The sequence below is a fragment of the Zalophus californianus genome, chromosome 10 (assembly GCF_009762305.2).
Source record: "Zalophus californianus isolate mZalCal1 chromosome 10, mZalCal1.pri.v2, whole genome shotgun sequence".
NCBI classification, from domain to species: Eukaryota; Metazoa; Chordata; class Mammalia; order Carnivora; family Otariidae; genus Zalophus; species Zalophus californianus.
Window position 1 is genome coordinate 61,371,453 of NC_045604.1, and position 14,972 is coordinate 61,386,424.

Consider the following 14,972-nt stretch of genomic DNA (forward strand, 5'->3'; position numbering starts at 1 on the left):
TCAAGTGGCAAAGAGTATACTTGACATACTTCTGCTGAATTTGTACTTTATTGTTCTTTCTATTCTCTTGTAATAACCCAAGCTCTATTTAAGTAATTACATAGTTCTTTCCTTTTTCAAAGGAGAGCTTAAATAACCTAGTTCCCCACACTCTTACCATAGCTAACCCATCCCTAAAAACTGCTTTCTGTAATTCTTACATCCCTGGGCAAGAGGAGGGGGAAGCTCTTAGAAACCTCATTTAGTAAGATGCTCCATCTTTTTATTTTTTAAAAAAGATTATTTATTTATTTATTTTATTTATAGAAAGAACACAATTGGGGGGAGGGGCAGAGGGAGAGGGAGAGAGAGAATCTCAAGCAGGCTCCACGCTGAGCACAGAGCCTGATGCAGGGCTTGATCTCACAACCTTGAGATCATGACCTGAGCCGAAATCAAGAGTCGGGTGCTCAACCAGTTGAGCCACCCAGTTCCCCCGATGTTCTATCTTCTTAAGTCATAAAAGAACAATCTGAAACCCTCCACTTAAAACATGTCTTCTCTCTAATTTCCAATCCATAGTGTAGAGAGAAATGTGGCTTCATTTGAACTCTAAGTCATGATCAGTCCTCCAAATTCTTAAAGAATAATAAATACTGTATTTCTCTGTAGTGATAGAAAAATCCAGTTCCTTTAAGCAAATCTGTAATCACTGCTGCTATTTTTCTTTGATATTTAACAAACAATAATTGAACCAAGACCAAATCAGAGTTTAGCAAATGTGTGCTCATCACATAAGTCCTACTTGCCGCAAGTTGTTAAGAGCATACCGTGGACTTTGAAAATGCTTCACCTAAATAACTTTGAGTGGGGAATGCAAGATGTAAAAGTGGTGAACTGTGTCCCTTTTTCTCCCAGGTTTTCAGGGTGTGGGATATACAGACTCTTTCACTATTACAAGTCTTCCATGACAGCCATGGAGGACCAGGAGACATGCAGATTTATTCTATGGTTTACGATTCCAATCATGGCATGCTTATTACAGGTAAGTGTACCCAAGTAATGGCAGACAAAACTCATATCTTAACTTTTAGCCTTTTTCTTATTATGTTCAATTAGCCAACATACAGTAAATCATTTATTTTTGATGTAGTGTTCAACAACTCATTAGTTGCGTATAACACCCAGTGCTCATCCCAACATGTGCCCTCCTTAATACCCATCACCCAGCTACATCATCCCCCACCCCCTCCATTCTGTAACCCTCAGTTTGTTTCCCGGAGTCCAGACTCTGTCATGGTGTGTCTCCCTCTCTGATTTTTTTTCCCATTCAGTTTTCCCTCCCTTCCCCTGTGGTCCTCTGCACTATTCCTTATGTTCCACATATGAGTGAAGCCATATGATAATTGACTTTCTCTGCCTGACTTACTTCACTTAGCATAATCTCCTCCAGTTCCAACCATGTCGATGCAAATGGTGGGTATTCATCCTTTCTGATGGCTGAGTAATATTCCATTGTATATATAAACCACATCTTTTTCCATTCGTCTGTTGAAGGGCATCTCGGCTCCTTCCACAGTTTGGCTATTGTGGACATTGCTGCTGTGAACATTGGGGTGCATGTGTCCCTTCTTTTCATTACATCTGTATCTCTAGGGTAAATACCTAGTAGTGAAATTGCTGGGTCATAGGGTAGCTCTATTTTTAACGTCTTGAGGACCCTCCATACTGTTTTCCAGAGTGGACTTTTAGCCTTTTTTTAACTAGCACTTGAGCACTAACTAGAAGAAAAACAAAAATAGAAGGGGAAGGTGTTAACTGTGATTCATCAGAGTAGATATTTAATTCAGTTCCATTCCTTCCTGTCTTTCCATGGCCAGGTCGATAAAATATGTAACTGCACTTCCTTGAAAAAACAGGTCAGTACTCTAAGTTCTTGAGCCTAGAAAGATAGCCTTGGGTAAAGCAGGAAGTGGCATGTGATGTGTTGCTGCATAAAAGGCAAAGCCAGCTCCGTTTTGACTCTTGGGAGCTGGAATGTGAACCATCTTCGAGTGACTACACCAGCATCAATGCCCCCATTCTTCAGGGAGGCAATTTGGCCCCATGCATTCTGGTACTGAGACAGAAGGTGCTGACCTTCCCACCTGCCTTTGCGTCTACACAATAAAGTGGAGAGAGAATAGTGTCCTAAATGACAGTTCCGTAGTGCTGATGCCAACAGATGTGTTGCCTCCTTTACTTGTTGCCTCTTAAAAACACGCTTCCTAAAGACACAAAACATTCTGCTAGGCGTTTAGGTTAAATGCTGTTCACATGCATGCCTTCAGGCTTTAGAAGAAAAATGAACAACATTAACAACACTTCTTCCTTCTGGGACACCAACCCAGAATGCATTATCTAAGCATTTTCCCACTGACCACCTGTTCTGAGTTCCTGTGGGATTAATTAGGGCAGGGAAATAGTTGGTGCTATCTCGGCTGGTGGAGAATATAATTATTTTTAACTCTGTTTTTTTTTTTTTTCTGGATTAGGAGTGAACTAGCACTTCATGCTTGATAAGATGATTTTACATCTTGTAAAACAGAACTTAATTCTAAGTGTAAGCACTCCTCTTCTATATTAGCTCCTCCAAAAATAACATGCTAATAACTGCAAGTATATTTTCTCCTAATACCCCCACTTGCATGTTTGATTAGTGGGTTCAGCATTTCCAACCCAGTTATCACCAGAGTAACTAAGGACTCAAGTATCAAGGCAAAAGAAGAAGAAGGAAAAGGAGCAGGAGGAAAATCAAGATTGCTTCCCAATTTTGTGTAATTCTGATAGTACTTTGCTTACAAAAATATACAGCTCTGTATATCGCTTACATTGACTGCAACCATCAGTTTGACATCAGAATTACATGAAGCTTATCTCCCAGACTTTACTTCATGCTTTGATTCCAAAGAAGCCACCATAGTAATCTTCTAAACCCTGATGACAGCAGCATCACATTCTGGAAATGTTTTGTAGAATATACTGTTGTTACTGTCACTGTTGTTTGTATTATTCCTCTATTACAACTCCTTTTTGTAAAGTTCTTTTACAAAGTGCTTTAATGTACTTTATTTCGTTTGACCTGCACAACCACCACAGGAGGTAGGAATTATTACTTATCCTATTTTATAAATGACACACTAAATATTAAACAGTTCAACTGACTAGGAGGAAAACACCAGGTTTGGGGCACCTGGGTGGCTCAGTCGGTTAAGCATCCAACTTTTGATTTTGGCTCAAGTCATGATCTCAGGGTCGTGAGATCAAGCCCCAGGTCGAGCTCTGTGCACAGTGCGGCGTCTACTTTAATTCTCTCTCCCTTTGCCCCTCCCCACCCCCCACCCCTCCACTTCCCCACCGCCTGCTCACATGCTCGAGCTCTCTCTCTCTCTCATAAGACAATAACAACAACAAAAACCCACCAGGTTAAAAGGTAGAGCTGGGTTTCAATCCCAAAGCATCTGGCTTCTGAAACCACATTCTTTCTCTGTAACTTCATTGTTTCCACAGCAGTAGTATAATTCGCTGAAAACACAGAGGATTACCACTGGTTCACAAGCATATCTAGCTTTGTTGGTGTCAGTTCTGAATAAAGCTAGTCACAATATAATGTTAAAGGATCTACCAGGAAGTTCCGAGTGTTGGCTATCTGGCTACCATATTCCTGTCATATTTCTATATTAGAATATTTGAACAGAGAAACATTTTTTTAAATTTTATTATGTTATGTTAGTCATCATACATTACATCATTAGTTTTTGATGTAGTGTTCCATGATTCATTGCTCGCATATAACACCCAGTGCTCCATGCAGAACGTGCCCTCCTTAATACCCATCACTGAGCTAACCCATCCCCCACCCCCCTCCCCTCTAAAACCCTCAGTTTGTTTCTCAGAGTCCATAGTCTCTCATGGTTCGTCTCCCCCTCCAATTCCCTCCTTTCATTTTTCCCTTCCTACTATCTTCTTCTTTTTTTTTAACATATAATGTATTATTTGTTTCAGAGGTACAGGTCTGTGATTCATCAGTCTTAACACAATTCACAGCGCTCACCATAGCACATACCCTCCCCAATGTCCATCACCCAGCCACCCCATCCCTCCACCCCCTCCACTCCAGCAACCCTCAGTTTGTTTCCTATGATTAAGAGTCTCTTATGGTTTGTCTCCCTCTCTGGCTTCATCTTGTTTCATTTTTTCCTCCCTTCCCCTATGATTCTCTGTCTCGTTTCTCAAATTCCTCATATCTGTAAGGTCATATGATACTTGTCTTTCTCTGATTGACTTATTTCGCTTAGCATAATACCCTCTAGTTCTATCCACATCATTGCAAATGGCAAGATTTCATTTTTTGATGGCTGCATAATATTCCATTATATATATGTGTGTGTATATATATATATATATACCACATCTTCTTTATCCATTCATTTGTTGATGGACATCTTGGCTCTTTCCATAGTTTGGCTATCATGGACATTGCTGCTCTAAACATTGGGGTGCACATACCCCTTCAGATCACTACATTTATATCTTTGGTGTAAATATCCAGTAGTGCAATTGCTGGGTCGTAGGGTGGCTCTATTTTCAACTTTTTGAGGAACCTCCATACTGTTTTCCAGAGTGGCTGCACCAGTTTGCATTCCCACCAGTAGTGTAGGAGGTGAACTGAGAAATATTACCAGAAGAACCTTTTAAGTCCTTCTTTACACATGAACAGATTTTATCCTAAAATTTAAGCAGCTTAAGAAAGGGCTTCGTTAAATCCTGGGGCACCTTTTCCTAACAGGTGAGATTGGAAAGTCATGAGAAACTCAATACAAAGTGTTGACCTCTGGTAATTTAATCTCCACAACAATAAGAGAAGGTTCATTTTGTTTGATCTTTGAAATGCTTTGAGATTCTTATTTATATTTCTAGACATTACACCAAAACAGAATACGTAGTTGATTTTGACAGTTAAATCACATTTGCCATTTGTAGTATCCCTGTAAAACCAAACCAGCACCCTTAGGAAAATGCAAATAAGGTATACCTGCTCTCCAACTACTTCCCCAAGTTGATTTGGAAATTAATCTTATTTAATATTGATGTTACAAGCACTGGCTTGTAACCGTTCTCATTCATTAAATTTAATAAGACCATGTTTACAGGGTGCTTTATCATTTGTTGGTCGGAAAAGGCCCTCTAACAATAAATTCCAATCACTAAATGGAAGCTTACCTTCAGCAGAAAGCTGCCCATCACTGTGATTACTATACACCAGATGGAGAGGCATGGGTCAGGCACTCTCAAGAAGGAAAAATGTAGACTATAAAAAAACAGAAAAATAGGGATCACTGAAAAGAGAATATCAATGAATCCAAATAGCTTGCACTTGAAAATTAATGACGCCATCAATGAATGCTTTTCTCTTGCTGAATAACATTTTCTTTATTTGTCAAAAGTGTTTTAGAGAAAATAAGCATATCTTCACCACATTAGATATCCTAGGAATTGATACTACTAATCTCACCGATGGGTTGTTTCCAAACACAACCGACTGGGTAAAGTCCTTTGTGATTCAAAACTTCTAATGTTGGGTATTTGTGAAATTCTTACTTCTGTTGCAGGATCTAGTGTCATGGACATGTACCCTCTGACCAGGATGGTACAAGATACAAAACAGATTCCTCACACTCATGAACGAGAAATCAATGTCATGCTTTACAACAGATATTTTCACCAAGTACTTACTATCTGTTCTGAATCCATCATTAAGGTGAGTATATATTGGCTCTTCAGAAAGAAAAAGGCAAAGCAGAATGTTCTCTTTTTACAGGTAAGTCTTTGAGTGATTAAGTAAATGTAGTGGCACATGTGATGAGACTTGACAGTAGAGCTATTTTTAAGCACTCATGAACCCATGAAAAACAAGTATTTTCAGCCAGGTCAGACTGCTTGCTATTAAGCTGCATCCTCAATTAAATAAATAAAGCTAGTTATAGTATCAGAATAAGAACTTTAAAGGAAATATACCAAGGAAAGAGTACTAGGATGGATGGATGGATGGATGGGTACATACATACATAAAATACATACATAAAATACATACATAAAATACATTTTTAAATCCTAGCTATAGGCAGAGGATATGGTAAGAAGGAAGGGAGAGGAATTTATAAGGTTTACTATAACCCCTATAGGTGCGGGATATGTGCCAAGTGCCTTAAATCCATGATCTTATTTAATCTTCACACCAGTTCCATGTGGACAGATAAAGGGTTCCATTTTAAAGTTGAGGAAACTAGGACCCATGGCGTTCAAGCAACTTGCCCCAGGTCACGTAAATAGTAAGCATCATAGCTGGGATGTGTACCCAGGTTGGTCTATTCTTCTGCATTCCACTGCCTTGACACTACCATGCTCCCCAGAGGCCAGGGTACGCAGCCATCCTAAGTGCATCATCTAGCAGTGATGGGTGGCGGGGTTTGCTTCAGAGGGCCATCCTTTCATTTCACGCATGCTCTCCAAAAGGAGACATCTGGAGCAGTAGAGAGCATCCTCTGGAGACCCTTTAAGTCCCCTCTCAATCTCTGACTTTCTCTGTTCATCTGCTGGAGATTTTCTCAGGCCAAAATCTCGGGAGTTCAGTTATTGATCACCTACTTCTGATTATGCCTACAGAATAAGAGGAAAACCTAAACTAAAACCTACTCCGTTTTCACAAACTATGGACCTCTAGGGGGGAGATGGCTTCCCTGTAAGGGGAGAAGGGGGCAAGAAATGCATCTAGGTGAGTTTTTGTACCTGATTGATTGGTTGAAGAGGGAGCATACTTCAGGCCAGAACACGGGTGAACTCTGAGACCCGTTCATGCCATGGCACACATTTCTCTTCTCCTTTAAGGACCTCGTCTGTACTGGGGGCACTCAGAGGTTGAGAATGTGGGCTTTCAGTCCAGACGGGCCTCATTCAGATCAGTCAGTGGCCCTTGGTTGGCCTCTAGACGATTCCACGTGTTCCCTCTGGTCCTGCTCTCCCTCCTTGATTCGAGCTACAACGCTGTCTTCAGCTCCCAGGAGGGACAATGCGCCTTCCCATCTCTGGCCCTTTGCTCATGCTGCCTCTGCCCCACAGACCTTGAGGGCGACCATCTGTCCTGCCAGTGCAGTTTCATTACTCACTGACAGTCTAGTTTACATGTGAACATGGCAGATCCATGAAGAAGGAGAGATTTAGACCGAAAGGCTGAAGGTCTGGAGCTTCAACTGTGTTTCCAAAGAGAAAGAATGTGGTGTCTTGACATGTTTCTGGATTTTCTGATTACACCCCACCTGATTACACAGACAGCCTTCTCTGAAATCTCTCTCTTCCTCCAAGAGTGAGGCACGTGTTCCTAATCAGAACACTTCTTGGAAAGGTCAATGAGCTCCTTCCTCAGGGTTCTCTTAGTCTGTCCTGTGACTCCTGGCTGATTTGGATGAGTGCCAACAGGAAATAAATCCAGTTTGATTTTTTTCTCTGCTGTACTTGTAATGGTTACATCGCTATCTGGCTGCTAAGCTGGTTTCGTGCTCACAGTAGCAAAATTGGCTACTTCCTCCACAGCCAAGGCTGCCCGGAATAGTCACTGCCTGTCTCGGCTGCCTGGGTATACAGCAGACACCCTCCAGGATCCCACAAGAACTACTAGACGGCCCTGCATCTGTTAGAATGTTCTTTGATCAAACCAACATTCAGGGCAGGATGTTGGAAAAGATTTTAGAAGGGCAGAGTACCAATTTTCAGGCTGTTTTGAATATTATAAAATTTTTGTAAAAGCTGAAGGGTATATGGATGATTTGATTTTTTTGTTCTTTCCTACAGGTTTGGGAACTCGAGACTGGCCTCCAAATATACCAGATTTTAGACCCTCATGGTTTCAGTGTTGAACTGACTTCTGCAGCTATTGATGAAACTGGATTTCTTTTTGCCACAGGAGCATATAATGGTCAGATTCATATCCAGAATAGGGCCTCCCTGCTTTAGTGCCCTGAGAATTAGTGCTAGGAACTCATCCATTGTGTGGGCTAGAGAGAGAGAGCATGCAGCAGGCTGGAATGTGTCAGCATGCCGGAGAGACTGCTCTGCCTGACTGAACATCAGCAGACTCTTCTGTAATGGGCGTCAAAGTCCTGGTATCAGTACCTCACATCACATTTATATTATTGCTTTAACGTTTGCAAAAGTCTTTCACGCGTATCTCATTCTATCTTTGGCAGGACTTGTGTTGCACTGACTCTTTTTCTCCTTTTACTTTTGGGTACCACCAGCTAAGAGATGGACATTTAGATTTAGTGCTTGCCGATAATATTTTTACCGACAGTAGATTCGGGGACCAGACAAAAATCCAGCCAACTCTGTTATACAACACTCAGAATTCTATATTGGACTTGTTTATGAGTCTCAGCTCCTTGGGGACATGTGCCATGTCAAACTTGAGAGGATGTCAAGCTCAGGTGGTGTTATGTTGCTTGCTGCTCCTTATGCTATAGAACACTGCATAGAACTTTCTAGAACTAAGCATTCCAGCCTGCCTCACCTTGCTCTGACCTCCCACGAAAGAACTACTTTATCTAGACAGTATGACCGATTGTATGCACTACTCATAATTTATTTATTCTAGAGATATATTTACTAAAGAAATTCTTGCTTGGAAGCCAGTTGGTGGGATGAGTGAACATCCTGATGTGAAAGTCTGATTGTTCACCATGTGACAGATAGCGGTCCACATGAAATGAAATCATGAATGCTGAGTTGATGGGGTGTGAATAAATGCAACTGCTCTGCATGTGGGACAATTCTTAAGAAAGCAGCCTTAACTGCTCTATAAGCACACTCTACACACATATGAAAGTTAGTTATAATAGAAATTCTGAGCAGTGGACACAACTGTTATCAGGCATAAGCATCAGCAATTCATACAGATGACTAAGATAGTATTGTTTTCATGCAAGCAAGTGCATTTCATTGTTAGTGCTAGGGTCTAGAATTTCTTTAAACATGGACAGTTTGTTCTCCTCAGAGGTCACTGACAAAGATGCTGCAACATCCTAGGACACCCTGGAAAGTAGGATTCTCTGACTCTCAGAGCAGCTCTGCTCACAAGCCAGCAGTTCCCCTTATTCCCACCCACCCACCACCTTGCCAAGCAAAACCTCTCCCTACCCTCTGCCCCATTAAATTTGGCTGCCAAAGTCCCAAGGTAGCAGGAAATCTGGGCTGTGACACTGTGGTCCACATATCCAGGACTGAATGAGAGCATTCCTTCTTTTCATTGTTTGTATGACTATGTTCCTCCACAACCATAAAGTCCTTGAGGGCAGGAACCAAGCCTGTTCACTTTGCATTCGCAGCTCCTTGCATAGTGCTGAGTATATAGGGAAAATTTAGTTAATGTTTAATGATGTTGTGAACAAACAAATGGAAGGAGTTGTGAGTATTGCTGAAAGAGAAAACCTGGCAGAAGGAAATAAAAACAACACAGTGAGAACATAATGGATGTCCAACAGGAATAGAGCTAGGGGATGTGAAGTGGGGGAGGGGGTGGGATTAGGGTCAAGCAAAGGGAAGAAAGTGCTGTGAGGAGCAGTCCACTAGATACTAAACCACTAGAAATGCCCATGTGAAGAGAATTCCTACACAGGGTGATGATCTAGAAATAGCCATTCAACAACCACACTGTTTATCACACCTCCTGGCCCCTTGATCAAGCTCCCTTAAATCAAATGGCCCAAGTTAACTGTAAAGAAAGTATGGTTTCAAATGTAAGAAGAAACTTAACACCTTTGTTGCATTTCCTTCCCATGTAACCGATAAAACAACTCAAAGCTTGATAGATTCCTCCCTGCTGGAATTCTCTTAAATGTTTTATTACCCAATAAGAGCAAAAGTCTTCAAACACGTCAGCACCTTAAGAAATGTGATGTCATTGGATTGATCTTTTACTATGAATGACAATTGTGGCATGATACTAAATGAATGGAAAAATATTGGGGAGTATTTAGCAAACTGGAGGGTTTGGGAGAATTAGGGCAGAAAAGATCCACTTCAGCCAGAAAGGTCAGCTAGAAGAGTCTGAGTGTTTCAAGAAAACTGTCACAGATTTCAAGACCTTGCCTAGTCCTATTAATTTTTATCAGCCTGTGACAAACAAAGGCATACAGAAATGTATTTTGTGCACAGCAAGGCTGAGAGTCGCTCGTCAGTCTTAGTAGAAAATAAATATAGGACTGTTGGTGGGAATGCAAGCTGGGACAACCACTCTGGAAAACAGTATGGATGTTCCTCAAAAAGTTGAAAATAGAGCTACCACACGACCCAACAATTGCACTACTGGGTATTTACCACAAAGATACAAATGTAGGGATCTGAAGGGGTACATGCACCCCGATGTTTATAGCATCAATATCCACAATAGCCAAACCGTGGAAGGAGCCAAGAGTCCATCGACAGATGAATGGACAAAGAAGATGTGGTATATATATATATATATATATATATATATATATATATATACACAATGGAATATTATGCAGCCATCAAAAGGAATGAGATCTTGCCATTTGCAACGACGTGGATGGAACTGGAGGGTGTTATGCTGAGTGAAATAAGTCAATCAGAGAAAGACATGTATCATATGACCTCACTGATACGAGGAATTCTTAATCTCAGGAAACAAACTGAGGGTTGCTGGAGTGGGGGTGGGGTGGGAGGGGTGGGGTGGCTGGGTGATAGACACTGGGGAGGGTATGTGTTATGGTGAGCGCTGTGAATTGTGCAAGACTGTTGAATCACAGATCTGTACCTCTGAAACAAATAATGCAATATATGTTAAGAAAAAAAAAAGAAGATAGCAGGAGGGGAAGAATGAATGGATGGAAACTGGAGCAGGAGACGAACCATGAGAGACGATGGACTCTGAAAAACAAACTGAGGGTTCTAGAGGGGAGGGGGGTGGGGGGATGGGTTGGCCTGGTGATGGGTATTAAAGAGGGCACATTCTGCGTGGAGCACTGGGTGTTATAAACAAACAATGAATCATGGAACACTACATCAAAAACTAATGGTGTAATGTATGGTGATTAACATAACAATAAAAAAATTTAAAGAGAAAAAATAAATATAGGATAAATTGTTGGCAGAACGCTTTCAATTAGATCAATTTTGTCTGAGATAAGAGCCAAGCTTTCTATAAGTTATTTGTATCTACATAGTCTTTTTCCTGTGTGCTTAGGAACAATTAAAATCTGGGATTTCGGCAGTGGGCAGGAGATGAAAGTGTTGCCGGAAGGGAAAGACTGGAAGGAGGAAGAACCTTGGCTTCGGCGCCTGATTTTCCTGAAAGCCCAGGAGAAACACCAGCATTTGGTCCTCACCTTGGAGCGCAATGGGAAGATCAAAATGGTCCAGGTGTGCCATCCCAGTTTTATATTTGTACTCTACGTGCTCTTCTTTGGAAAATCGGCAGAGTTATTGGATGAGCCCCATTTCACTCTTCTCCTGCCAGTCAGCTGAGAATAGCATTTCTCCACCAGTCTTCCTAGGAGGCTCTTAATTCAGAGCATCCTTGCCCAGGTCCAAGCCAAGAGCAAAAAGAATGGCTACTCAGGGACAGCATCTCACCCACCCAGGGTTTGCTGAAGGATTAGTCAGGAACCTCTGGAGCAGGTATCAGCAAGGTGAAACTTACCCACACCTGCCATCTCTGGCATTGTTTATACCCTCATCTGGGGATAATTCACTAGCAGAGCTGCTCCCCAGCAGGCTCTTCAAAAGGGAGCAGTGATTCCTCTCTGTCCTGAGAACCCGTAATGCATTCAGAGACACTCAAGTCACTTTTTCAGTTTGTCACCAAAATTGCTTTGTTTACTTTAAGGTTAATGATGCAATCTGCTCAGGGCCATTTCGGGAGGATTGAGGTAGGCTAATTTATTTTTTTCTGTGAGTCTATTACCACCGAAGAATGCTAATGCCTACTCCATATTTAAAATGAAGGCTAGATCATTTATCCTGGTTACTGAGTGGATCTCTCTCTGCCTAGAACTCAAGGACTCTTTGACTTTATTTTCCCCTTCTGAAAGCTAAGATCAGAAAAAAAAATCTTAAATTAGTTTAGCAATCATGAAATGTCAGCATTATTAAGGTGACTGATGGCCCTACTGCTGGATAAAAGGAGTGAAAAACATCCCTGATTCAATATATTCTTCCCATGTTGTCTGAGCAATTCAAATAGCAGCATAGAGAGGAATTTCTTAGTAATACACTCTACAACACAACAATGGATTGATTTCCCTTCTTTAAGGTAGTGCGGTTGACCATCAGTATGCTTTTCCTAACAGACAATGTCAATAACAAACACTCCTTTTTTAAGGATTGCAAAAAACCAGCCTGGTGCTGTTCCCACATCAAAATTGGTTTTGGTTTTACTGCAGCATTTGTCACTTTGATTATTCTGGTTCTCCATGTCGCCAAAATCCATAGACTGAGCTTGATGAAGATTGAAAATCTCTCTTATTTGTACTTGTATTCTTGCTGTGCCCTGAGCAGGTGTTCATCAAGGATTGAGAAAATGAAGAAATATAGGAAACCTTTTATAAAGTATACAATAGTAAATGTTTGGGAAGGTTTGGGGGGGTTAAAATATTTTATTTATTTGAGAGAGAGCAAGCTAGAGAGAGAGAGAGAGAGCACAGAGGGAGAGGGAGAAGCAGGCTTCCTGCTGAGCAGGGAGCCCAACGTGGGGCTCGATCCCAGGACCCTGAGATCATGATCTGAGCCAAAGGCAGATGCTTAACTTGACTGAGTCACCCAGGTGCCCCAATGTTTGGGAAATTTTAGGGAATTTTTATTAATGTTGGAGGGAAGAACTTTATAATAAGCATAATGTCAAAAGCACGCTTATTACTTATTGTTAATGCCTTATTACTATTACTTAGTGTTATTTGCCTATTAAAAATAAGATATGGTTTGATTTACATACTTATTTTCTAGAATGGCTTGAACAACCTGGGTTTGAACTGTTGTGGGTCCACTTACATGCAGATTTTTTACAGTACATTACAGTACTATACTATACAGTATAGTCCTATAAATGTATTTTCTCTTCCTTATGATTTTCTCAAAACATTTTCTTTTCTCTGGCCTACTTTATTGTAAGAATACAGCTTATAATACATATAACATACAAAATATGTGTTAATCATCTATTTATGTAATCAGTAAGGCTTCCAGTCAACAGTAGGATATTAATAGTTAAGTTTTATGGGAGTCAAAAGTTTTATGTGGATTTTCAACTGAGTAAGGCTCATCACTCACTCCTAACCTGCATGTTGTTCAGTGAATGTACTTTCACTCATTCATTGTTTTTAAAGATTTTTATTTATTTATTTGAGAGAGAGAGAATGAGAGATAGAGAGCACGAGAGGGAAGAGGGTCAGAGGGAGAAGCAGACTCCCGCTGAGCAGGGAGCCCCATGCGGGACTCGATCCCGGGACTCCAGATCATGACCTGAGCCGAAGGGCAGTCGCCTAACCAACTGAGCCACCCAGCGCCCCTCATTCATTTTTTTTTTTTAATGAGCATTTGGTAGGTGTGTCTCATGGACCAGAAAGATATCTTCCCTTTCATCATGGAACTTACAGTTTAATATGAAGGATTGATATTGATCTACCCAGTACAAGTGTTACAAACACTTGCACAAAATGCTACATGAATTTACTGTAGTGGGCAGGGCCTAGCCAAAAAGGAGCTAGGGAAGATTTCATTTTCCACTGATTTCCAGTGAAGTTCAACACATTTCAAGAAACACTTTGCTCCATATGTGCTAGATGTTCTTCCAAGTCCCAAGATTCTGTGGAAAATAAGGTATTTAGGAACTTGATTATTCAGACCCACCCTCCACTGAAAACAATGAAAAGTTCTGAATAAAATATTTACTGAATCTCTCAACTAGCATTAAAGAGCTGACAATATTAGTAAGTAAATAGCAGACCAAAAATTAAGTGAAAGTGGAGAATGAGAAAGGTAATGAAGAACTAAAACACCCTTTCTATTTTTTGTCCCAAGGGCATTTTCCAAAGCAAATGAGGGTTCAATTTTGGAGACTTACCTGGAGTGAGGGACAAAAAAGTCAAGGCCCAGGGCCTGCCTAAGGCAAAGAATTTGATACCATGTCCATAATATGCTGGGCCCCAAAAGTTACACTATCAGCATAAAGGTAAACCAGAAAGAAAGAAACCAGCCTCCCAAGAGCAAGGCAGGAAAAGCTGCCCTCACACAGAGCCAAGCAGGGAAGAAGGGAGAAGAGTAGGAAAATAAAACAAGATGAGACAAAACCCTGTCCCTCAGAACTGTGGCCTCAAGTATCTCATATGCATCTGCAGGCTAGATTGGCAATGCTTAGGGGTCAAGGAAATCTCAGCTATGGGGCGCCTGGGTGGCTCAGTTGGTTAAGCGACTGCCTTCGGCTCAGGTCATGATGCCAGGGTCTGGGATAGAGTCCCACATCGGGCTCCCTGCTCAGCGGGGGGGTCTGCTTCTCTCCCTCTGACCCTCTTCCCTCTCGTGCTCTCTGTCTCTCATTCTCAAATAAATAAATAAAATCTTTAAAAAAAAAGAAATCTCAGCTATGAACTTGATTTAAAACTGGTAGTTTTGGCAGGCACCTGGCAGAAACAAGTACAAATCCATTCTGTAGAAAGACACATTCCCTCAGACCAGTCAGGATAATTAAGTGCACAAGAAAACTAGACAAGAAGGTTTGGGCTCAGAGATAAGTAAATAGAGCAAAAACAGGCCCATATACAACAGAAGTGGCATAGCAGATTTGTGTGGCAAGAATATATTTTTCAATAAAAGGTTTTGGAGCAGCTAGACATCCATATGGAAAAAAAAACATAATTTTTTCTCCTATCTAAGACTATTCCTTGTGG

At 41.1% G+C, this 14,972-nt stretch overlaps 1 protein-coding gene across 6 annotated transcripts in view; it reads left to right on the plus strand.

The window, feature by feature from the left end:
* WDR64 (WD repeat domain 64) overlaps positions 1–14,972 on the plus strand; it is a 153,832-nt gene that overhangs the window by 79,583 nt on the left and 59,277 nt on the right. For all 6 annotated transcript variants that reach the window (XR_003523036.2, XM_027611248.2, XM_027611249.2 and 3 more), the window contains 4 exons: positions 898–1,024; positions 5,631–5,779; positions 7,867–7,990; positions 11,276–11,451. Coding sequence is in view for 5 of the 6 variants with exons in the window: in XM_027611248.2 (XP_027467049.2) it covers positions 898–1,024; positions 5,631–5,779; positions 7,867–7,990; positions 11,276–11,451 (576 nt within the window). In the remaining variant the exon portion in view is untranslated. The remainder of the gene's footprint in view (positions 1–897; positions 1,025–5,630; positions 5,780–7,866; positions 7,991–11,275; positions 11,452–14,972) is intronic.